This window comes from Salvia hispanica, chromosome 3 (genome assembly GCF_029641045.1).
Source record: "Salvia hispanica isolate PSC_SH4W2 chromosome 3, Shi_PSC_v1, whole genome shotgun sequence".
NCBI lineage: Eukaryota > Viridiplantae > Streptophyta > Magnoliopsida > Lamiales > Lamiaceae > Salvia > Salvia hispanica.
Window position 1 is genome coordinate 25,786,952 of NC_142694.1, and position 25,344 is coordinate 25,812,295.

Genomic DNA, 25,344 nt, shown 5'->3' on the forward strand with positions numbered 1-25,344 from the left:
GAGCAACCAACTTAGAAAAAGTACTTATTTCGATTTATAAAGATAAACAGATGCACTGAAGTTTTTATCATGATCGGAATTAAACAAGTACGCAAATTTCAATTTAATTTATGATAACAAAATTTGTAAGTCCTAATTAGTGGAGTAGTAAAAACCTGTGACTAAATATTTCGAACATCCAGAGTTCAGCCTTCATGCAATCATACAGCATGACATCAAATCATATGGATTAGTTAGGTACCCTTCTCCAAATATTACCATGCATTTTACAACCATTTATATAAGCAATGTTGAATCATATTACTGTCTGTGTACTCTTCCAAAACAACTTAATTAACAAATTGAATTTCAAAACAATTCTGCCAAAATCTAGGTTAGTAAAAACTCATGCCACATAACAAAACTTGTTTAAACGAATAGCTTGCAAGTAGTAAACAGCATTGAGATGATTGATCCATATGTTGCAAACAAAACTTAGAGCTTTAATCTAATGTTTAGCTAGATCAGCTAAGCAAAAGTTAAGACGAAAATAACAGCAGAGCAAAGCAGTAAACACAAGAATCCTTCCAAATCGACAAGCTTAGAAAAGCGATGTTCCTTTGCCCTTCTTATCTCCACCGATTTCAAAGTGTTTGCACCTCTGCAAAAGAAAAGGCACAAATCATTTTTAAGCAAGGATAGGTGATATTGCTGCCATAACAAAAAAATGCAACAACAAAACACCAACCTTGATTGGGTGCTGGGAAACATGTTTGCAACCCTGGCACTGCAACCTCAGCACAATCTTCTTCGTCGTTTTAGCCTAACCAGAATATGATAAGAAGTCAGCTATTTGTGAAACTCACAGTACATAACCACCACTAATTGATTGCTACACCGCATTCACTAAACTGACATTAATTTGGATAATTATTTCTACCTTCTTGTGGAAGACTGGCTTGGTCTGACCACCATAACCTGACTGCTTGCGGTCGTAACGACGCTTCCCCTGAGCTGCCAAGCTATCCTTACCCTTCTTGTACTGAGTGACCTTGTGCAAGGTGTGCTTTTTGCATTCCTTTGACTTGCAGTAAGTCTTCTTAGTTTTTGGAACATTCACCTGAAAACACATAACAATAAATAAGTTAGCATCATCCAAGAACAAAAACAAAATGTAGTAGTATAATCAAAAACACTACATCCATCTCGAAAGCACAACCTACTACTACTCTAAAGTAACAGCCTCACACCAAAATAATTGGAACTTTAGATAATACAGCATTCATCATGTTCAACAACAAAGAACGAATGAGTTATGAATACCCTTAGATCGTCAATGAAATGTTATATCACCTAGAAAGAAATCAATGCACTAAACTGGCATAACCTTTCTTTCTCCTCTAAGTGTAAAGAGCCAAAAATCATACAGCCAACTAAACATGCTGACATCTATCATAATCCAATTCCAAGAAACCTCGAGATTTTCCTTCCATTCACACAAGCTCTCATTTCAGCTCGAAACACAACACAAATTACAAAAGAAAAAGGAAACAGAAGTCGAGCACAGAACAAGGGTTCGTGAATCAGAAAAAAAAAACAGAACAAAAAACAATATAGTATAATAAAAAAACGGCAAATTCATCACAAAAATCTTAAAATTATCACCTACTACTTCATTAGTAATAGCCCAAAAATACTACCTGCCTACAATCTCGAGATAATACAGCATTTATCAAGCTCAACAACAAACAACAACGAATGAATTATGAACATCCTAAGCTCATTGCTGCAGCGAGATTAATGGAATGTTACTCTTAACCATAAACAAATCGATGCACCAAACTGACCTAATCCAGGTATCAATTACACACATTTGCATCCACACACAAAATCACCACTCCCTAAAATCAAATAAATGACATCTATCCAATTCCAAGCAACCTCGAGATTTTCCTTCAGCTTCCACAAATAAATACAGCTTTAAATTGAGAGTGAGAAAATTACCCACAAAAAACCGACGTTGGCGGCAAAACTAGGGTTTATCAATCAGAAATGTTCACAGAAGTATGCATATAAAAATTCTAGAGGTGAATCAATTGGGGGTTTTTTCTGCTGAAAATAAGCGACAGTAGAAAAAATCATCAAAACCTTAGTATCACAATGAATCCATAAATCATGCAGAAAGCAAAGCTAGTTGTAGAGAGAATCGGAGAGATTACCATGGCTGACGGCGGAGAGAAGAGCTCTGGGGATATGTGATTCGGTTTCTGCAAGTGCCGCGTCTGTTAAGGAGAAACTAGGGTTAGTTAATGTATAGCTTTGTCTTAATGGGCCGGCCCAGTTCCACCAGGATTTATTAATTTATAGCTCTACCTTAATGGCCCGCCCCAATTCCGATACATGAAACGAATAATAACATTACCTTTCCTTTTTGCATGCCCAATACCTTCTTGGCTGGGATGCCATTGCCAAGTTTTGATTAGTATATTGTTCTATTTATTAACACAATTTTAGTCATATCAATCCAGCTATAAAAATGGTGTATTTGTTTTACAATTTTAGTGATATCAATAAAAAACATGGCAACACAATTTGTATTCGCGAACTTTCAACATTATCTGACTTTTCCCAAAACTTTCTTATATCTAATTACATGATCTTTTAAACTTTTTAATTTTAGCAATTCCTAACAAATCGTACTTAATTCGTGTTGTACGAACTATTTCACTAGTTAGAGGAGTGAGATAAAAGAAACAATTGTCGTACGTACTTTCTTCCACGTTTACACCAATGTAATTTTCTTGCAAGAGGTAGCAAATTTAAGAGCAATTTTTATTTGGCTACTATATAATAGTAGTATTATTAAAACTAATATCAAACGTCCAAAATCGCACGAGGCCGCCGCCCCTCCTTTAAATTAGTAACATTATTATTTCTACAATTGAACATAATAAACATACACTAATCATTAATCATTCCAGCAAAAAATACGATTTTGTCGTCTTGGCAGCCCCCATACTCCGGTCCGATATCATATGAGAGAGTTCAATCAGGATATTCAATAGTCCGCTAATGGAGAGACCTTAACCTACTGACTGCTAGAAATCCATCTCCCAATGACGCACACGTGTACCTGAGAGATGGAAACAATGTACACTTATCATATTAATAACTAAAGGGTAAATGGGCCACGAAAAAACTAAAGTACTACTCCCTCCGTCCCCGATTAATTGTCACTATTTTCCATTTCGGTCCGTTCCTCAATAATTGTCACACTCCATTTTTATTATAAATGGTAAGTAGGTCTCACATTCCACTAACTCACTTCACTCACATTTTATTATAAAATCAATATAAAAAAGTGGGTATCACATTCCACTAGCTTTTTCAACCAACTTTTCTTTATACTCTTAAAACTCGTGTCTGGTCAAAGAGTGAAAATTAATCGTGGACGGAGGGAGTAATAATTATGGAAATTATGCGTTTTTTCAGTCATGTATGTTGGTTGTAGGATCAAACATATTCTCACTTCTAATAAAATCCTAATTGTATATATCAAACTATCGGCATAGCATTACAATATATTCATCATTAAATAAAATATAAAACTACATATATGAAAAGAGATATGGTTGACGTATTGAAAATAGAAATTCTATATATCTCATTTTCTCATTAGAATGAAATATTTATTATAAATAGATAAATGGAGTAATAATTTTGGTGGGTGGATTAAAATGAAAAATTATTATATTTGTATCTAATTAGATAGATTATTTTTGTGTATTCGCCGTATGTAACATTTCCTTCAGTTAATAGTTGGTCTACTTAATTTCTTTGAAAGCGAAGGTGTATTTGATTTAAATCGCTTCGCAAAATGAATGGTTGGTTATAGTGCGTTGGTGAATTTGAAAATGATATTTAGTTTGACTGAAATAGAAACTTGTTTTCGAAATTAATAATGGTTTTGTGACTTTTGTCGACGTAGGTGAATGCAAGATTTTGATTATATTTTAAATCTATGGTAAATACTAGTATTATGCATTAGTTATTCATTTAGCTATGTAGATTGCTATTTAATCATATTATAATAATTATATTGTAACATTAAGATGAATATAATGTAATGTTACGTAGAATTATTGGTTAAACTATTCGGATTGTTACTTATACTATATTAATTATGACTAGCTAAATAGTAAATATTTATTTTATCTCGTATCGCATTTATAATTAGGTCCAACAAATTATGCGGATTGGATCATTATCGGATGAATCCAATATCAACTCAACCTAATAAAGTCAAATCTTAATACCTCAATAGTCATAGATCTCAAATTCACGAGACATAGAGTCTTTAATTAGCTCTGTTCTCCGTTATGCCACCAACCGAAATTATATGATGAATACATTTTAAAGCAAAACTACTTATTTAACTATGCATAATGTACACATATATTGATTCAAAATTATGATTTTGAACTATTTCTTTATTAGTTATTAGTATGAACTTTTTAATTTTTAGAATAATTAAACAATACATTATTTCTCCATGTCATTATATTTACAACTTATAATATTACACTACACTATTAATGATGTGGAGCTTACTCTCTCCACTAATACTATTTACACTATCCTTGATCTTTCTTATACTTTACTATTATATTAAAATTCATGTTGAACCAAATGTTCATATTTTTTAAGAATGGAGAAAGTATATATATTATATGAAAAGTAGTTTAAATCAATAGAGTTACACGATAGGACATAATGCTTTGAGGTATTTTAGTAGACAGAAAGTAGATTCCACAAAATGATCAATGATTTAGATTTACTCCACGTAACTTTCAACTAATTTAATATAGAACTAAATGTCATATCGAAACTTAGTTTTAATAAATAGTGTTATCAATTGTTTTTATAATAAATGAATATGCACACTCTCCATTAATTTCTTATTTTCGGAAATCATCCAAAAAAGAATTGTTAACCCCTAATCTGGAGAAAGAGAACTAATTAAACCATCATAATATTTCAATTAAAGAAAAAAGAAAAATAAGAAAAAAAAGGAAAACTACTAAACTAAGTAAACCAAGTAATAATATACAAATAATTGAAACTGGTCAGTGGTCAACGTAGAAAAATTGTTGATTTCTGTCCAATGACTTACTAGTCTTTCTCTTACTTGGTGATGGAGTTTTGCCCCTTTTCCATTTCCCCTTTTCTTTTTTTCTTTTTTTATCTGTAGTAGTATTAATTATAATTAGGTTATCGGTGAACGACATTAACATGGTTGATTTCATGATTTGCATTGTGCAATCGAAATTAGACCATGAATGAGTGGAAGACAAATGAAAACATAAGGGTGATGGAGTACTTTATTAATAGGGGTGTCAAAATGGATATCGGAAATTGGATACTCGATATCCAAACCCGAAATATCGGGTAATTGGATATCCGATATCCGATTTTTCGGGTTTCGGGATCGGGTTCGGGTATAAGATTTTTTGGATTATCGGGTATCGGGTTATCCGATACCCAATCGGGTATACCCATATTACCCGAATTACCCGATTTTTTAATTAAATTTAATAAATTATGTATTTATTTTAAAATTTTAATTAAAAGTTTATAGTTAATTTTCTTAAAAAATAATAAAAAAAATTAAAATCCAAAATCGGGATTGGATACCCGATTTTTCGGGACTGGATACCCGAGTCGGGTATTTGGGTACCCAAAATTATTTTCGGATCGGGTATTGGGTATTAGATTTTAGGAAATTCAGGATCGGGTACCCGAAATTTTCGGATCGGGTACCCGCGGGTATCCAATTTGACAGGCGTAATTAATATTATGGTCGTGTAATATATATTTTGAGGATGAGTAATTCCTTTTCATATTCAGATTAGATTTCTTTTTTATATTTTGAGAATTCAACTAAGAAATTTAATAGTGATGAGTGTTAGCAAATTTGTAAGGATGATGCATGGGATGGAGGAATAAGGAAAACTGATTCCCTTATATATTTAAAGAGACCATTGTGATATTTCGAGAATTTAAATACTCCATAAATAGCATGATGAAAGAAAACTCACCAACATAAATAACAACTAAACCATAGCCTTAAACGGCATCAGTGATAGGTTTCTGAATTTAAATATGTTGTATGTATGATTCTAGTAGACAAGAACTAGAGCATTTAAAAGTGAAAATTATTTAGCCAATTTACTATATATATCGATACCTAAACCCTGAACTAGGCGGCGGCTGATCAAGATTTGGCGGCGGGGGGTCTATGGTGATTTAACGAGATTGAATTTTGCGTTAGTTAGTTTGAGGTCTTTAGGAGAAACCCGAAATCAAATCCATGTGGACTCAACCCAAAAGGAACATTATCACACTAGTATACAGTCGACAATTCTAACATCGTGATAGTTTTTTTTAGGTTAGAAAAATAAAATAATTTAAAGAATGTGCCATAAAACACTCGAATTACCACTCTACCGATATTAATATTAAGACGGATGCCTGAACCTGGGGAAAAAAAACATGGATCTGAACTTTGACCGTACAGAAATTGACATATCCGAATATTAAAACATTAATTAACAAGTCAAAGTCAAGAGTCATAAAAACGAATTGAAAATGGTGAAAAAACACCAATAAAAATGGGGAGAAAAGAGAGGAAAAGGAGAAAAATCACCAATAAAAATGGAGAGAAAAGAGAAATAGAATATAATCAAGTTGAGTCTTTGACAAGAAACAATTAATGTAGAGAGAAGTGGTTGTAAATAAAATACATGTACCAATCCCAAACAACCTCATTTTCTCTTCCCCTCTCAAATTTCAACCTCACTTGATAGTTCAGTTTACAATATCTTCTCCCTCTCTCAGTGTTGCTAAAACGCGTTATAAATTTTCTCCATTTTTGTATCTTCATCAAAATAATCCCCCTTTGTTCATGTCCATTTCTGCTCATGATTATACAAGTATTTGTTGCTGATCATCAAGAGAATCACACATTCAATTCACTGCAAAAACATCTAGATTCTCTGATTCTTCTCTTGCACAAGTCTTGATTCTCCCATCAACAAAAGATTGAATCTTTGCTCTCCGATCAAGAACGACCGATGGCAAACATCACGGAAGCCGAACGCCACCTCGTTGCTGCGTCGTATCACCTGCTGAAGGCCCTTCAAGCATCAAGGGTCATAGGCAACGATGCCGGGGGGATTCTAGACGAGCTCGGCCTCCGTTTGTCCACGGTGATCAAGCTCAATGATGATCAGGCAGAGAACATCAAAGAAATCGAGACGAGGCTCATCACGTCCCACCAAGCCATCACCTCTCTGCACTTGAGCTACTCGAGGATCTGGGCTTCCGGTCCGGTGATAATCTTGGAATACTTGCAAGCGGTCCGCGAGGTGCAGGGATTGACCGAGACTCTCGAAGGTATGGCGCTGAATCGGACGAGTAAGGGAGTTCTTGATCAAGCGAAAACTACTCTGTATATGGCTATGGAGAGGCTCCAGAATGAGCTGATCCAGATACTTGTGCAGAACAGACAGTGCTTCGAGCACGAGTACACGTCCTCGCTCCCAGTTTTCGAAGTGTATCCGATATACGAGGAGTCTGTCATCTCCAACGACGATGATTCGGCCGAGGACGCGTCTCTCAAGGGACGCAGCAGCTCGGAGACCGAGGATTGCGGGATGGATCTGATCCACCCGGACGTTGTCCCTCAAATCAAGTCAATCGCGGATACGATGTTCTCCTCGGGCTATGCTCCAGAGTTCTGCTTGGCCTTCACCGCCTTCTGGAAGGATGTATTCGCGGAGCACTCGATGATCCTCTACGTGGAGCAGCTCAGCATCGAAGACGTGAAGCAGATGGAGTGGAAGCAGATGAACTCGAAAATCAGGAAATGGCGTGTGGCGATGAGGAGAATCATCAGTGTCTATCTTGGCAGTGCCAAACGGCTGTTTGACCAAGTTCTCGGAGAATACGGCCATGTCAGCTCAGCTTGCTTGCTCGAGGCTTCAAGGGGGCCTCTCTTCTGTCTCTTGAATTTCGGCCACGCTGTTGTGATTGGACCCCACAAGCCCGAATGGCTCTTCTGCTTGCTCAATATGTACGAGGTTTTAGCTGATCTCATCCCGGATTTGGATGCTCTGTTCCCACAAGAGGCGGAGTCGTTGATCAGGATTGAGTTCCACGAGCTTCTGTCGCAACTAGGAGAATCTGTTCGAACCATTATCGAAGAGCTAGGAAACCGCATTGCAACATGCACTTCTGCTACCCCTTTCCAAAATGGAGGGATTCACCACTTAACAAAGTACCTCATCAACTACATCTTGTGCTTCGCTGAATACGAAGATACGCTTCATTTCCTTCTTCAAGATCAAGAGCACAACCGAGAGCATGGAGATGAAGAGCGGAGCACGGTTGCCCGGGTGGATCCCAATCCCTCTTGTGCCTTGGCAGCATACCTGCAGTCACTCACATCGATTTTAGAAGCAGCCTTAGACAAGAAATCGAGTTTATACAGAGATTCTTCCTTGAAGCATATTTTTTTGATGAACAATATCCACTACATGGTTGAGAAGATCAAGAATTCTAAAATCTGCCCATACTTTGGGGATGATTGGATCAGAAAACACATTGTGATGTTCCGGCAGCATGCAATGTACTACCAAAGAACGACGTGGAGCTCTTTACTAACCTTTCTTCGTGATGATGGGAAAACCGGGAAGGCAGCTCTAAAGGCGAGATGCCAAGAGTTCAACGCTGCTTTTGAGGATCTGTACAAGAGCCAGACAAGATGGGTTGTCCCGGATCCTCAACTCCGTGAAGATGTGACAATAGCATCTTCCAAGACGGTTATCCAAGTGTATCGCAACTTTGTCAATAAGATCATCAATTCTATTGGCGAAAAGCACATCAAGTACACCGAACAGGAGTTGGGAATGTACGTCATGGATCTTCTTGAAGGATCATCGAAGTCATTGAGCCATTCTTGGAAGAGGTGACATGGATGGTTTCAAATGCTTACATTCTTCATAGTTTTTACAAAGCTTTTGTCTGTTGTTCTGTAGTATGCATGTTGTCTCGACTGCTAACATTCTGCATTTTGTAACATTAGCTGTGCATTATATTCTGTCGACAAAAGATTTGTAGGGAAATAACAGCATAGAATTACCATCATGAGCTTACTCTCGATATGCTTCTGAATGAGATGGCCTTCTGACTATCGTTCTGCTCCATCGCCAATCAAGTCTGCAATATGTAATTATTTGTCGAGTGTTAAAAAACAGAATTCGTCAAAAGAAATGGGTGAAGAATCTCCCACTCTTCCAACATAGCAGAGAAACCATCAGAATCAAATCTACATACCTGAAAACATCAATCAATGGACCATTTCCTTGCAGTATCAAGTTACAAGTACAAGGTGAGATGTATTAGCATGTGTATTAACATTTAAACATCATTCTTAAAGCAAAGCATAAGTTCCAAAGTTTTCATTCCTAGTTAATTCTAATTTGATTGTTCCTGCACCATTCTGTAACTTCATCCCGTTCATCGCCATGTCACAATTATCAGTCTTCTACAATATTGGGATTCAATAAAGAAAAAGAGCCAATAATGAGAGTGGTCTCGCATTTCCTGATTCTGACGAACATGTCCTAGATTGATCGTTTCATTTCAATGTCAAGGAAGTATAGCACAGAACTCACAACCATTAAAGTCAGAACATTATGCTACTAATTCGAACGTCTCATATGTTTCCTCATACCACATATCAATTATATAGAAAGGGTGTTGAATTAATTGTTATGCGGCATTACTAAGATATTATCACCATAATTTGATAAGACAATGTCACGGTACCATAAATTTATTGCACCTCAGCTTCCTGGCAACAGAACTGGTCATTTATAATGACAAAACCCAAGCTATGTATAACTCAGTAACTAAATATGCTAATTGTGCATATGGTAATATTTCACAATAAATTTTCATATAGCAACTGCATACTCATTGTCAGAAACATATATTCTTCAACACCAGCAAAATAAACAAGAGAAATGGTTCGTTTATTCAGAAACTACAGTGCACCTTACCACCATCAAAAGAGGTACTGAAATATGAAATTTATCAGTTTTCTTGAGATTCGTGTATCTGGACAACCTTGTAATAAAACGTATACGAATTATACACTCGATGTGGACAACACACCGCTGGTCCTTAGCACTCACATAGAACTTTTCACAAGATAGCATTTAATGCAAAAAGGGTATTACTAACATTTCCTGAATGGATCTAGAAGAGGTGGCACCGAAATACAAAATGTCAATATTTTTGAGATTCATGTATCTTGACAAGCACGTTGATAAAACGTACCACGAATTATATACTTGATGTGGATGACACACTATCGGTCCTTAGTACCCACATCGAACTTTTCACAAGATATATACTACTAGCATTTAATACAAAAAGTGTATTTATAACATTTCCTGAATGGGTAGTAGATTCTAGAAGTGCTCCAACCATATGAAGCTGCAATCCATGGCATTTAATGCAATAAAGTTACCAGAGGAAAAGTATGCAAACTGCTGCTAAAAATACTTGGATCAAGTTGATGCAGTAGTCAAGCAGTTCAAAAAGGTACATAAGATGTTATACTCGTACACAAAGAGGATAAGGCTTGATAATGAGACACAATAGAAAAGCCCACTGGTCAATCAGCAACACGAAAAAAGGGCTTTTAGTGTTCACTGTGCCAGATACGGCCTAACGTATATTTAGACATGGCCACTTTCTATACATATAGACAGCAGCAAGGAATCAATGTCCGTTATAGAACTTCTGAAGATAGTTTATATACTATAATTTAGCTACTAATAGAAACAAAGAAAGTTTATTGAATATAGAGATCCCAATGGTGCCTGGTGTTGGGGCTGTGTAAAGGTAAAGAAAATTCAAGCAGGGCGTATTTAAAGTTTGAGATAGAGGAATTCTATCTCTGAACGGTGAAATGATTCCCATGTTTGTATAACCCACATTGTTCCTCCTTCAACTTAATATGATTATCGTGTAACAGCTGATGTACACAGCACACAGATGCTTTTGAGTGAAATAAAAATGAATTCTCGAGAGGGGAAAAGAAGCCTGATGGAGTTTGGATAACCAGATTCTTATATAATGGTATTAAACAGAGGAAAATGTGAATTTAGATATTTTCTGCTAGTTCCAGGATTGGTAGTAATCTTATTGGCTGAGTGGACGATGCGGGGGCTCAGTTCCAAACAGAAATGTAAATATGCTAGGATAAATGAGTTGCAAAGTTTTGATAGAGTTAGAAGAAAGAGGAATTCTATCTCTAAACAGTGAAATGATTCCCGCGTTTGTCTAATCCATGTTGTTCCTCCTTCAAATAAACATATGGTTATCTTGTAACAGCTGATGTACACGACATAGAAATGCTCACGAGTAAAATGATAATGAATTCTCGAGAAAGGAATGAAGCCTGGTGGAGTATGGAAAATCAGATATTCACATATAATGGTATCTAAACAGAGGAAATGTGAATTTAAATATTTATTGCTAGTTTCTGGATTGCTAAGAATCTTACTGCCTGAGTGGACAACGCGGGGGATCAGTTCCAAACAGAAATGTAAATGTGATAGAATAAATAAGTTGCAAAGTTATTATAAATAGAGTCGACAAGCTAAATTGGTATTTCATTTTCAGTATTGCTTCTTCTCTTGTTTTTAGCTATATAATAAATCTAAATCATAGCATTAGTAGGGGAGTCCGGTGGTGATGTTTCAAGTAGGATAGTATTTGAAAATGTAGTGGAAAACAGGTTATTTTGTTCAATCTCTTAGTCGAAGAGAGAAAAAGCGACTTAACAAACAAAAAAGTTATCAGGCAGTTCCATTCCCAAAAACGACTTACATTACCAGGTAAATACTTCCCCAATAGCCACCATTCTGATCTAGGATCTTTTGCTATGACACCATCAATTCCTGACTAGTCGGAAATATGTTAAATTCATGTCCAAGCAATCTATTATAGATACTTCTATGCAATGTGACTGCGACTAGTTTGTTCGAATAGTGCGGCCTTAAGATCCATACATACTACATCAGGAGATTACCAGAAGGTGTTTGCCATTAGGCATCACCATTAAAAGTATGATAGCGCGCTAGTTAGCAACATCTACATTCTTCAATTAACCACCAATAGGGCTTTCAGTAATGGCACACAAGGGGGAGAAATGATAAGACGACACAGCACTAGTCTTACTAAGGAATCTCAGTTTGTTTCTAATAACATATACGCCAATGTACTCGTAGTGAGAGCGGTGACCGCCTCACTTGCAACCAAGGTGATTTCACTTCAGCTTATGTACAATAAAAGAAATCACAGAATCAACAAATAAATGTTCTAATTGAACACAAAGTCACAAACAAATATCATAGACAATGTCTTATGAATCTAAAGCATCAATAGGTTTATAGAACATTGTACAACAAAAGTTTCAAGCAACAGCCTCGTCAATAAATAAAACAAGACGCCTAAAAGGACAGAGAAGGGAAGAGCAGGTAAAGCCTTTCGATAAAATGCAAGGAGCATCAGAGTTATACCAAGACCAGCTATGACAGCAAGGTAGCAAGCATACACCGTCATGAAGTCGTACATAGCAGCTCTTCCAACTAAAACGCTGTAAAAGATAAAATCACCAAGTCCAAGCTTGATTGCACCAGATGATCCCAAGCCAATTCCTTCAAGCGCCAAATTCTCACTCGAAACAGCATTGTCCAAAGAATTCATTCTAATATTAATATGTTGTATGAGAGGAGCAGCAAGCTCAGAATCCCCTCCCAAGGCCCTTCCCTCTTCAGCATCGACAATATTTCTTTCACTCCCACTCTCACCATAAGTCCTCAAACTAGAATCCGAAACAATATCAGACCTAAGCCTTTGATCTTCAACCAAATCACCCCTTCCCTCTCTCCAAACCCTTCTCCTCACCACACCATCACCCAAACCAGCATCACTAATAACTGGCCGCGCCTCATAAACGAGAGCAGGGATATCTTCATCCCTAGCCATGGCAAGCTCCACTAACAGCCTCAACGGCCCGCCAGGCAACAAAACCGCAGCTAGATCGTACAACGACATAGCAACCAAGAGCCCCCACGTCGTCCACTCGGGCAACAAGGTAAACCAATAAGCAACCAACATCCCAATCACAACCAAGTAAGCCTGAGTGACAAAAATAGCCATTTTGGACATGAACACAGCCATAACACCAACAACAGTGAAATTGTACAAGGAGACAGCAAAAGTAAAGCAATCAATCGGAAAGTTCCAAACTTTGATCAAGAAAATGGCAATCTCGCCCCCCATAAACCCCAAAACGAGCAGAGAAGAGAAACCCATGTAGTATTTCAAGAATTTGGTGCAATTGAGGTAGAAGAGGAGCACTAATAGGAAAGTGGCGACCGTGACAACAGCAACGAAGACGAGAGAGTTCAAGAGGGCGCCTTTGAGCTTGTCCCAGATGGAGTCGGAGCTGCTCTCGGAGTAGGCCATGGTGCCCATGGTTGCAAATGAGAGGCCATCGTCCAAGGAGGAACCGCCGTTGAGAATAGATACGAGAATTACGACCAATAGCATACATATCGAAACTGGGGTTACGATTCTGATGATTTCTTCGCCGCATGTTTCGAGGATTGTTCTGGGTCTGGGATTTTGCTCCATTTCGGATCGGTAATTAGAGAGGTGAGAGAGAGTGATGAAGCGTTTACTCCCGGAAAATTTTACCGGATTTTATGGAGCCCCAATCGCATCATTCTTGGGTTCAATACCAACAGTGGTAAACGTAAAAAATTTGAGTATTTTTTTTTTGCGATTAATAATCAATTTATATTGTTTTTATGATCATAACACATGAAATATGTGATATAGTATTGTTTAATAAATTTAAATTGATAATAATTTAAATTATACTTATCAGTCTTAACTATTTTTTGCTAATTAGATTTTAGTTTTCAGTTGAGAAAATAAAATTATACTCCTAATTCTATTGATGTTTTCAATTGAAGAACTATTATACGTAAAAAGTTTTGTGTGGGCTTAAAAAACTCAAAAAAGAAAAGAAAATTACGATGCAATTCAACACACTCAACTTTGACGCAAAATTCCGCTTTCCACATCCCACCTACCAACATAGTTTCATCACGTATGTTATTTCGGAACATAAACTTGTTACTTTTTTGTTATTCCTTAATTAGACATACATAATATATCAACATTATTCATAGCTGTCTTCTTCTACACCATTTTTCCCTACTTGAAAGATGCAAAAAAGTCGATGGTGTCGGAGAGGGCATTGATGAAATCATCCACGTCCTCCTTTGTGTTGTAGAAATGAATGCTAGCGCGAGCACTCGAGCTCACCCCAAGATACCGGTGAAGAGGCTGAGCACAATGGTGACCTGATCTAATTGCGACGGCATGCTGGAGAGAGTGGAGAAGGAAAACAACTAGTACAAGGTAGAAGAATGGAGATATATAAATGCAGGAGAGTCGAAATACGACAGTTTAGAGTGTCTGTACCTGTTGGTCGAGAAAAGTTGCAATGTCGGTTGGATGAACACCTTCCACATTGAAAGAGCATAATGCTGCTCTGGTCACGCTTCTAGAAGGTTTAGGGCCATAGACACGGACGCTGGGTACTGAGCTCAGTCGATCATACAGATAATTCGCTAGCTCTACCTGCAAAGCGAAAACGAAAAACTTAGTGCTCATTGTTGATGGTGCTTGCACTTGGGTCCTAGTAGTCTTGAAGACATGATCAACTTGAAATGAAAATAAAATACTCGACTCCTAAATAGCGGAGTTGAAGTGTGTAGCTCACGAGTCACGACGATAGCTAATAGACAAGGCTAAGCACTCATGTGGTCGAATATTACTTAGTGAGTCTTTCAACCTGAATGGCGTGGTAAAGGATATGCAAATAAGTAATACTTAATCAAGTATTCCAGTGCGAGTGGGTTTTTACTTGTGGAAGAAAACAGCGAAATCAGCAAACGTGAGCAAGGTGATGGGAAAACAAATGGCCACTTTTACCTCATATGTATGAATCTTTTGCATCCCAATGGCTGACAAATAATCGATTGCTGCCCCCAATCCAATGGCTTCTCCAATAGCAGGAGTTCCAGCTTCAAATCTATCACATTGGGAAGTAGATTAGGTTAGTAACTTATGTAGTAGTGAATAAGCATGCAAGTACGATATCAAGGAGTTACAGACTACATCTATAATATTAATCTATCGACACATAAGACACTCACTTAGATGGAGGTTCAGCATAGGTTGAGTGATCCAAAAATACATCTGATATCATTTCACCACCACCTGATATTATTGTAAGAAGTTTAGAGAGAAATTCTAAAAATACTAAAAGAGAAATTCATGACTCAATGGAAAGGGAAAAGAGATAACTCACCTAAGAAAGGAGGCATGGAAGACAAGAGCTCACTTTTGCCATATAAGAACCCAATGCCTGTAGGCCCACACATCTGAAGCATGATTAATTCTTCATTTCAAACACTGACTTATAAGACTGAGAGCTACTCTAAATTCTAATGCAGTGGGAAGGTCTGAAAGGACTTCACCTTATGGGACGAAGCAACCAGAAAATCAGCATCAAGGCTCCTCACGTCAACCACCATATGAGGAACACTTTGACAAGCATCAACAAGCACTTTGGCTCCAACATCATGAGCCCAGCTTACCACTTGATCAATTGGGAGAATAGAAGCTGCGGGAAAGGCGGAAGCAAGAAGAATTAGGAGAAATTATCATGCATAAGAGCTGTTATTTAGGCTCTTGAACAGAAATAGCATCTTGTCAGAGTAAACTTTATACTATAATTTTAAGTATTTAAAAAATGTCCAGATGCAAACAATTACAAAATCTGGCCTTGATTTCAGTATGCCATGTTGACTCCAAGGAAATAGAAGTGATCCTAGCTGACCAAAATTTTTAAAACAGGACCAGAAATCAAGGAGACCAAAAAAGTTGCTCTAGTAAGAATCCTACATTAGCAAGCAAGCCAACAGCTATGCATTGATATTAGAGGTCTAATGTACAAGCACAAAAAATGACACTACAATTAGATCAAGATCATGCAGACAATTAAAAGAATTCTGGTCATAACACCAATTAAAGGTGGTTTCTTTCATGCATATGAGTTGATGAAGTCCAAAAAATTCCATGAACCGTGCAAACACAAAATAGTGGAGTCAAGGAAATAATTTATTTTACTAGTTAAATAAGCTCCACGTCACAGTCGACAGTTATTCCCTCTTCACATGGTAGCAATTCACTAACCCAGCACATTGGAGACGTGATGAACAACGACAAGTTTGGCCCGCTTTGAGATCATTTCTCTTAGCTTTTCTACATCTGGAACTTCATCCTCTCCTAAATTTACAAACTTCAATACTGCACCAGTCTTTTGAGCAACAAATTGCCAAGGAACAATAGCACTGTGATGTTCAGCGATGGTAAGTATAACCTGAAAATTACGAATCATTAGTACTTATTAGCTAGTCTAAATAATAGCAAAAAAATAAATAAATAAAAGGTTCTATTAACGAGAAAAAAAGGGTACGAGCAAAAAGGTAAACCGGCTTATGAATTGCAATATTTTGATGTAGTTTCGCAAGCGTATCTTACTTTGCTTATTCCATTATTCTCAATGTTTCTATTCCTTCCAAAAAGAAAATGACAAACAGTTCTAAAAGGTAAAAACACACAAGGATCAAACCTTTATTACTTTTCGAAAGCCTGAATAGACTACATGATAATAAACAAATGTTTTACCCCACTTGATATATTTGAACGAGTAATTCTCAAGTGCTACAAGCCCACACATACACGAAACTTGCTGCAGCACCTATAAAGAGTCATTCTCAAATGACAGTTCAAGGCATTGAGATGAGAAAATAACAACATAATCTGGGAATTTAACAATTCCAGCACTCAGTTCCTATCTATAGGAGTATAAATTTTCAGTCTAGCAACCATCTAAATCAACTCAAATTCACAATCATCAATGTGCTGAATTATGAAAAAGGAAACAAACAATCGCAGAAGAAAACTTGTATACCTCATCTCCCTCCTTGAGATTCGAGAGCCCCCAACTATAAGCCACCAAATTGATCGCCTCAGTCGCATTTCTCGTAAACACAATCTCTCTACAATCAGACGCGTTTATAAAATTCGCCACCTTCTGCCTCGCCAGCTCATATTCATCCGTCGCCTTCGCACTACACAACAACACCAAAACAAACTAACTGAAAAACCCCAAACAATCCACACACCTCCGCCGATAAAATTCCCCCAAAAACTCACCTCAGATAATGAATTCCGCGATGAACGTTGGAATTATAGAATTCGTAATAATTCCGCAGGGCGTTCACCACCGCCGCCGGCTTCTGCGACGTGGCGGCGTTATCCAAATACACCAGCCTCTTCCCATTCACCTCCTGCGCGATAAAAACGAAAATTGAAACAAGTGCTGATAAATTGGGGGTTGAGGAAGGGGAAGTAGTACCTGGTGAAGGATGGGGAAGTCGGGGCGGGTGAGGTGCGCGAGGGATCCGGGGGCGAGGTGCGGGTCGGCTGAGAGAGGTGAGGGAGCGGCGGAGGAGGAAGCGAAGGGGACGGTGCGGAGAGTGCGGTTAGGGTTGGGGTGGATGGAGCGGAGGGAGGAGGGGAGTTTGATGACGACGGCCTCCATCGATATCATTATCATCGCCGCCGCCGTCGAAAGTCCCGGTAGCGGTGGTAGCAGTTAGCACCACAAAATGATAACAAAAAAACAACCAAACAAAACATAAATTAATTTAGCCCAATTTCTAATTGACTAATTTTTCAGCACTAATCATATAATTTTAGTGGATTATCTACTAAAATCATATAATTTTAGTACATTAAAAGTAATGTTTCCAAATCAGGTAAGATTTAAGTTATTTAATCGAATTACTAAGCGGCAACAAAATTGACTGTTAATTAAATAATGGACGGACTGTCTTTTATAATTAATTTGATGATTTTCACAAAACCGTTATAACACATATTTTTAGTCTTTTACTACTTACTATAGTTAATTAAGGTTATAGGGCATTCCCGTTATAAAACTGTGACCTTCTTACTATTACAAGCGACCATACTACTATAAACTTTGAGTTGAAGCAACAGCTATATTTTCTAGTCAAAGATTTAGTCATACAGTGCATTAATTAATCTCACAAATTATCAGGTAATTTTATGCTATTACTTTCCATACTTACTAATAATGAAACCCTATATATACACCTTATTATTCGCGGGATTGATCAAACTAACATTCCCGTGTCTCGAAACTTTCCTTGTCAATCATCTCCTCTCTTTTCTCAGAAATCAACTCGATGGGGCGAAGAAAGTTGAAAGTGGAGTTTATTGAGAAGCAGAAATCACGGCTCCTAACTCTGAAGAACAGAAAGGAGGGGTTGAAGAAGAAACTCCACCAACTCACTACTCTCTGCGACGTCCCCGCCTTCATGATCGTCCGCGACCCCACCACCGACTCCACCTTCCTCTGGCCGGAGGATTCCGCCCAAATCCGCCGCCTAATCGACTCCTACAAGGCCGATCCCGGCGCCGTTAGAACCTACAGGGTTTCCGATTTCTTCAACGAGCGGCAGGGGGAACTCGCGAAGCTGCAGAAGAAGAAATTGGAGACCGAATTAGGCACCTGGGACGATCGCCTCCACCTCATGGACGAGTCCCAGTTGCGGGAATTGGGCGCGGCGGTGCGATCAAGAATCGCCTTCGCGATGATCAACAAGGAGAAGGAGAGCAATGAGATGCTTTATTTGGGCGAATTTGTTGATCAAGATGGAATCTTTGAGATTGCTGATGGTATGGCTGGGATAAGCGCCGATGATCTACTTCCGGTGCCGGAATTCTACTGCCCGCCGCCTCTGAACATCGACAGCAACAATGTGGTGCCTGATTTGGAAAAGTTTGAAGGCATTGTTGATCAAGATGGCGGATATTCTATTGCTGATGTTATGGATTTTGCGATGAGGGCTAATGCTCCTCTGAATCTGCCTCAAGATGGAAACTTTTCTGTTGCTGATGTTATGGATGCGATGAGCGCCAACGGTCAGCTTCCGTTGCCCGGATACTACTGCCCGCCGATGTTCATGGATCACAGTTATCTCAACCAAGGCTACTGCTCTTCAATGGATCAGAATGTGGATTGGTTTGGTGGGGATGATGGTGGTGACTTAGTTACCTAGCATAGATTTCTCTGCCACCAGATGCTGCTACTTTGGAATTTTGTCATGTAGTAACTGTTTATAGCCAACAATTCTTTGGAGTTTTGTCAATGTAATTGTTTATGTTTTTGAGGGCCATGAATTAATTCTTTGCCCCTTTGAAATTGTGTCAGTGTAACTGATTATGTTGTTAATCCTTACTTTGGCTCAACTTTTGTCAGTAAACTTTGTTTCTACACAATTTCTTTGTAAATTCAGGCCATTGGTAGTCTGCAGCAGTTTCTGTAACCATTTTCAGCTATTCTTCTTTCAACTTATTGAATAGCCCTTGGTTTCAGCTGTTCTCATCAATGGGTAGAATTAGCCCAATAATTCTCCTAATGATAATGATAGTGATTTTTTCCAACTTGGATTACTACAGCTTGTGATTAGGTGTGTGATGAAGAGGCCATCATTTTCCTCAATCTCTGCTTCTCACACATTCCAGAGGCAGCTGCATGACTCCGGCCTCGACCAGTCTCTGATCGATGCTCTGCCACTTTTTTACCACAAAAACATCATAGGATTAAGGCGCCATTAGATCGTGTAGTACATGTTTGTCTATCTGAATTCTCATTTCTTGACAAGCTCAAGGTTGTGCCTTCGACATCCACAGCATTGAAACATGGCTGCTGTTGAATTCGACAAGGTTATTTCTGCAATTTCACTGACACTGATAAATCTGAATCTACATATCATAACAAAGTGTACAATCATAAGCAAGAAAGATGAGTAAACATCCTTCTCTCATCGATCTAAAATGAGAAAACATATCAGTAATGCCAATGTGCATCCTAGTCTAGTCTGAGAGATTAGGCTTATTTGAAGCCAAAGAAAAGAAAAAAGTGACAAAAGATAAGAGGAGAAAAAGCTTTAATCAAACGTTACAACTGATGGATTCCTGTGAGTTATAGTATAACTTAGTGCACTTGGAGTGTGTACTCAACATCAAGCTATCTGCTCCTAGTCTACAAGTGTACCTCAACGTTTCTACTACCAACGTCATACTCAATGTTTCTACTATCAACATCAAATTCTGAGACACAGACCGACCAAATATGTTTTAGGACATGAGTTGCATAGGGCCTTTCCCAGCAACCATGATTGCCATGCTTTCACAAAGTGGGAGAAAAGATCTTTTAGAGCTGAGAAAATCAAGAACAAGTTTCCCATTAGCGAGTAAAACCAGAATAATATCGGTACAAAGCATTTAAATTTTAAATTGTAATTTTCCATTTGAAGCTACATGTTGTGACTTGTGAAGGCATGCACTGCAATCCATAGTTGTAAAAAGACAGCATAAATGTGAACAAGCATTTGAAGTGGCATATGAGAATCAGAGAGAAATGAAGTTAGCAGCAACATTGATGGTAGGAGATGTTATTCTGTAGGTACTTTTCAATATGTTGTTGGTGACACCAACCTTAAAGTGGCGTTGCCAAGAAAGACAAGTTCCATTTTTTGGCAACAGGCATGCCAATTCACAAATTAGGATTGTAATTTTTTTGAGATATAAATATAATTGGGGTAATTTGTAAGTAATAATTAACAAAATTGATAAAATAATAAAATCGGTTCAGTCTAATTAAAACTTGAGGGGAATTTTGTATGTATAGAAATTATATGTGTTTATATTTATTCTATTACTTATTTCAAATTGATAGTATATTTTAATAATTTATAAAAAGTTCTTAAATTACAAAATTCGAATTAAAAAATAATCTAACTTTTTTTAGTGTGGACGATATCTCTAGATCTGCATGAAAATTCATATTTTTGGGTGCTTATACATTAATTTAAAAGATGTTTGAGCTTCCTAAATGTTTGACATACGTAAGAGTACTAGTTAGCAGAGCAGGTGTGGGTGTGCTACAATCACTCAAACAATCCTTTTATATTTCAAAGACCCTATAAAATATAAGTGCACAAAATAATTAATAATGATGCGTAATAGTATGAGATAAATTAATTAAAATAGAGTTTGTCTAAAATTAAATTCTATAGTCATAAAGATCAGGTGAGATGGTTAATCATGAAATATAAATTTTAATGTTATGGAGATAGACCAAGATATATTTCCAGGTCAAGCTTTTAAAGAAAAAAACAACTGAACAAGAGATAAATTAGACACGATCGACATTTAGTTACAAGTAAACACTGATCCCATAATTAATCATAAACCCATGAAACAAAAGTACTAAGAAACAAAAGTGCTAAGGAAATGGACAATTTTCGAAGCATTCCAATTAACTAATAAGTGTCAATATATACATCAATCTGCTATATATGCATACATATTCATACCTAGAAATGAATATCCCAAATACTGATTCAGTGAAAATAAAATACAAAAAGCTTAGAACATATATTTACAATAACTTACAACATGTTGAACTAATCATGGAATATCTCCTTCAGAAGAAGACTCTGAGAAAAACCTAACCCCAGCTTTGGATGTACAAGAATTAATGGTGTTATTATTCACTAATCCCCATTGATTATCCGAGTAATCTCCATCAACAACACCACTGCTCTGCATCAAACTACTGTCACTAAAATATGATACTAATTGCTGCTCATTCCCATACTGCTCCACCATTTCACCTGCACACCACAAATTCATCAATCTAAATTAAAAATTCAATTATAGAGTCGTAGTCAAAAGAGAAATTAAAATTCAATAAATCAAGGGATTTAAATTACAATCTGAGTCAAGTAGTCGTGGCACTTTTCTTTTGCAACACGGCCAAGTTGACATGAAGTCAACTTGATTTTCGTAAGAATAAATTAATATTAATACATTTATTTAAAAATAAAAAAAAGTTGGAACACGTCAATATACGTAAAATAAATACACCTGGCCCATGAATCTACGCAACGCGAAAATAAATAAATGAATGTCTCTTGCTATTTGACTCGAAACTATACCTATAATAGATTATGACTGTTGAATAAGTCCAATGTTTGATTCAACATTAATGAAAATTTAATCTGAAAGAGAAGTGTTTCATTTAGTTAAACAGATTCAGTTAATAATAATATCATCTAGCGCCTAATCCCGTAAAAGAGGCTACAAAAGTTTGATTGTAATTAAAATAAAGAGTTAAAAAATATTGAATGATTAAAATGATATAGGATTGTACCTTGGGTTAAAAGTGGGATACCCTCCAATTCCTCTAAGGAATTCCATTTTGCATATGCATCTTTCACCAAGCTTTCAATATAAGCCTGCATCACACCCATATATAATAAAACAAATCAATATAATGAAAATAATGCAAATCACCTAGAAATGCAAATCAAAATAATGCAAATGAGAGTGTCTCGTTTGTGCGCGTGCATAGCTAATTAAACGCGCAAGATGCGCACCCAAGAATCTTCTTGTATAAGTGGTAATGATCGAGTAAAAGTATTGTGAAATTTGTAGTGATTTTAAGACTGTGAGGTCATACGTTTCACAAAGGCAGGATGTATAAGACGTATGTAAATAAGATCAGATCGTTGTGAAAAATAGACGGTCGTATAATTTATACCATTTGCATAGTCTTGAAGTCGGACTGGTGGTAGACGTTGCCATTGAACTCAGCCTGGATGAGTTGACAAATAGGATTGAAAATGAGAGTATAGTTGTTGCCATGGCATCTATACACTTTGGTGCCCATCACACAATTCTTAGCATGCTTAAGAGTCACATTCCACATTTTCTCCGACATCCCATTTCCAAGTATCTGCTAATCACAACAATATTGTTATTATTTGAAGTTAATATTCATGAAAAAATATGTACTGGAGTAATATATACCTCTACTATACCTTTTTAAGTTTGGGAGAATCAACAATGTATAGCTTGAGGAAATCTTGAACGGTGTTGATTCCGTTAGATGAGAGTTTCTGATGGAAAGCTCCCGATTTTCCGATCTTCTCAAGGCGCCACACTTCGTCGTCTAGGGCAGGAGGGTGGTGCTTCTTGTACACTACAACACCATTGCAGAACAAATTAATTTACTATTTTTCATTCATAATGCTATATAGTAGTATTAATGAGTTTGTTTAAATTTTTGTTTAGAGTAATTGAGTTTGACTGAGAAACTGGATCTTAATTAAATCAATTCCCAAGTTGGCTTGATTCTACTTCAATGATTGAACACCTTAGATTAACTTAATCACTTCCTTTTGTGGGCGCCAACTAACTTGTCATAAAATTTATTGCCACCAAATTCTGAATTTAAAATTTATTGCCACATGTGAAACGTAACGACAACCTCCCCTTAAATCTTATTCTATGCCATGATATATTGGTATTAATATTGTAATAACGATTAGTTATTTAGGTCAATCTGTAAGTGTCTCAAGCGTCGAAAGAATGTTTCCTCGTCATCAAGTAGAACACTATACATAGTAATATTAATATTAGTAATATTCCATTTTCAAATCTTACTATCTGAATTTAATCAAATTTCGTGATTTAAATTACTATTATCCATTATAATTATATCCACAACAACCTAAGTTAAAAGATTATAATCCCTACCCTTCTATTATCATAGAATTAAGCAACATTTAGCTAGAAATATTATGATATAAGTAGAGAGAGAAACTCACATTCCCCACGGTGATCTTTAACGACGAAGGGTTCGGTGACAGCCTCTTGTATGACTTGCGGCTGAGCTTGGCCGTGCTGCGCTACCACCCTTGCCGCGAGCCGGAACTTCCTGCCTCGAATCCAGCTTGAATTGTCGGTGAATTCCACATCTCCGACGAAGCAAACCCCATCCCTCATAGTGATGCTCAGCTGATCCCCGGCCAGTAGCGGCCTCTTCCCGGCCCTCTCCTTCACGATGCTCGATGAAAACTCGTCGCTGCTCCACGCGTCTTTTCCAGCGTGGAAGTCCCCGTCCACGACCAAGATCTCCACCTTGATCGGGTACGCGAGACAAGTGGGGACCTATTGGCAGATAAAATAAAAAATTAAATATAATAATATCCCGAGTCGATGTAAAAAGAAAATATAAATTATTTTTCTATTACCAGTTGGTTTTAAGATAGAAACTATTGTTGGGTTTGTCCAAATATAAATTTGCACGTCTTAGCCTAAAATAGACAATATCAAACTAATATGCAGTCGATGATACTAACAATTAACGATTTCTAACTAATGGACCTTGTTGTGATCGGTGAGCACGATTTGGAGGGGACCGCCTTCCTTGTCGACGATCTTGGTGCCGGTGAAGATGGGGAGGCTGAGCCTCTTGACGAAGGCGAGGCGGAGGGCGGGGGCGTGGCCGTGGCCGTGGCGGATCATTTTGAGCGAGGGAGAGCGCTGGATTGGGCCCATGCAACGCTGCTTCAGCCCATTTTCCACTTCTTCACTCACCTATAAATAATAAATGTAAGTCTTGATGTTTTTACATTCCCTAATAAATTAATATACTACTAAAATATAAATGTTTTACCACTCTACGAAGCATTGGCTCCAAAGATGAGCAGAAATTCTCAAAGAAATTCACCATAACGACTTCTTTTATGACACTGCAAAGAAGCAAAATCAGACATCTTCATTCATATATATAAACACGAACACAAAAAATCTTACGAAGCAAAAGACGGCCTAGTTTTTATCCGTTTCTGGTTAGGTTGATCCTCCTCATCGCCGCCGAAAAACCGTTTAGCTGCCATTTTTGGAAAGGGTTTTTTCTGATTGAAGATCTTCCTATTTTTATAATTAATTTAGTTCTTTATATATAGATATTAATATCTTATTTATAGATCTAGCTAGAGATAGAGAGAGGGAGAGAGAGGGGTAGTGTGTAGATTGGTTAGATGGAGAAGGAAATGAGAGGGTTTGAATTTGGAGAAAAAGAGAGGTGGAAAGGATTCCTTATATAGAAAAATTAAAGGTATGTAAAGTAGGAAGCGCGTAAGAAATTTCATGGAAAGATGTAAGAAGCAACGCGGTAAGGGAGTTGTTTCATAC

General features: G+C 37.2%; 5 protein-coding genes and 1 pseudogene across 8 annotated transcripts; 2 read left to right on the forward strand and 4 right to left on the reverse strand.

Moving 5' to 3' along the window:
- Nucleotides 1–395: 395 nt before the first annotated feature.
- LOC125211185 (large ribosomal subunit protein eL42) lies at nt 396–2,308 on the reverse strand. The gene is made up of 4 exons (XM_048110891.1): nt 2,199–2,308; nt 920–1,099; nt 728–802; nt 396–640 (listed from the first exon to the last, which is right to left on the reverse strand). The coding sequence occupies exons 1-4, from the start codon at nt 2,199–2,201 to the stop codon at nt 581–583; spliced, it is 318 nt and encodes a 105-aa protein (XP_047966848.1). The 5' UTR covers nt 2,202–2,308; the 3' UTR covers nt 396–580.
- Nucleotides 2,309–6,694: 4,386 nt separating this feature from the next.
- On the reverse strand, nt 6,695–13,877 carry LOC125213480 (presenilin-like protein At2g29900). Of its 4 annotated transcripts, XR_016136754.1 has the most exons (4): nt 12,636–13,876; nt 9,196–9,258; nt 8,705–9,105; nt 6,695–8,471 (listed from the first exon to the last, which is right to left on the reverse strand). XR_016136754.1 is itself a non-coding variant. In XM_048114053.2 (3 exons), exons 1-2 carry the CDS (start codon nt 13,753–13,755, stop codon nt 9,230–9,232), a joined length of 1,149 nt encoding a protein of 382 aa, XP_047970010.1. In that variant the 5' UTR covers nt 13,756–13,876; the 3' UTR covers nt 9,067–9,105; nt 9,182–9,229. The 4 variants fall into 4 exon arrangements, 3 of the variants coding, with proteins under 3 accessions (XP_047970010.1, XP_047970008.1, XP_088923923.1); XM_048114053.2 differs by lacking the exon at nt 6,695–8,471 and having other exon boundaries at nt 9,067–9,105; nt 9,182–9,258; XM_048114051.2 differs by lacking the exons at nt 6,695–8,471; nt 8,705–9,105 and adding an exon at nt 9,376–9,403 and having other exon boundaries at nt 9,192–9,258; nt 12,636–13,877.
- Nucleotides 7,113–9,232, forward strand: LOC125213479 (exocyst complex component EXO70E2 pseudogene; annotated as a pseudogene).
- A 271-nt stretch (nt 13,878–14,148) lies between the features above and the next one.
- On the reverse strand, nt 14,149–17,887 carry LOC125211376 (cysteine desulfurase 1, chloroplastic-like). Its single transcript, XM_048111131.2, has 10 exons — nt 17,621–17,887; nt 17,419–17,552; nt 17,174–17,333; nt 16,393–16,579; nt 15,675–15,820; nt 15,506–15,578; nt 15,351–15,414; nt 15,127–15,226; nt 14,614–14,772; nt 14,149–14,514 (listed from the first exon to the last, which is right to left on the reverse strand). The coding sequence occupies exons 1-10, from the start codon at nt 17,819–17,821 to the stop codon at nt 14,344–14,346; spliced, it is 1,395 nt and encodes a 464-aa protein (XP_047967088.1). The 5' UTR covers nt 17,822–17,887; the 3' UTR covers nt 14,149–14,343.
- A 510-nt stretch (nt 17,888–18,397) lies between these two features.
- Nucleotides 18,398–19,572, forward strand: LOC148930447 (MADS-box protein GGM13-like). Its single transcript, XM_089069392.1, has one exon. It carries the CDS (start codon nt 18,477–18,479, stop codon nt 19,350–19,352), a length of 876 nt encoding a protein of 291 aa, XP_088925518.1. The 5' UTR covers nt 18,398–18,476; the 3' UTR covers nt 19,353–19,572.
- A 2,012-nt stretch (nt 19,573–21,584) lies between these two features.
- SARD1 (Calmodulin binding protein-like protein) lies at nt 21,585–25,220 on the reverse strand. Its single transcript, XM_089066905.1, has 8 exons — nt 24,964–25,220; nt 24,824–24,899; nt 24,532–24,744; nt 23,973–24,315; nt 23,184–23,344; nt 22,904–23,098; nt 22,514–22,598; nt 21,585–21,974 (listed from the first exon to the last, which is right to left on the reverse strand). The coding sequence occupies exons 1-8, from the start codon at nt 25,044–25,046 to the stop codon at nt 21,769–21,771; spliced, it is 1,362 nt and encodes a 453-aa protein (XP_088923031.1). The 5' UTR covers nt 25,047–25,220; the 3' UTR covers nt 21,585–21,768.
- Between the last annotated feature and the right edge of the window lie 124 nt (nt 25,221–25,344).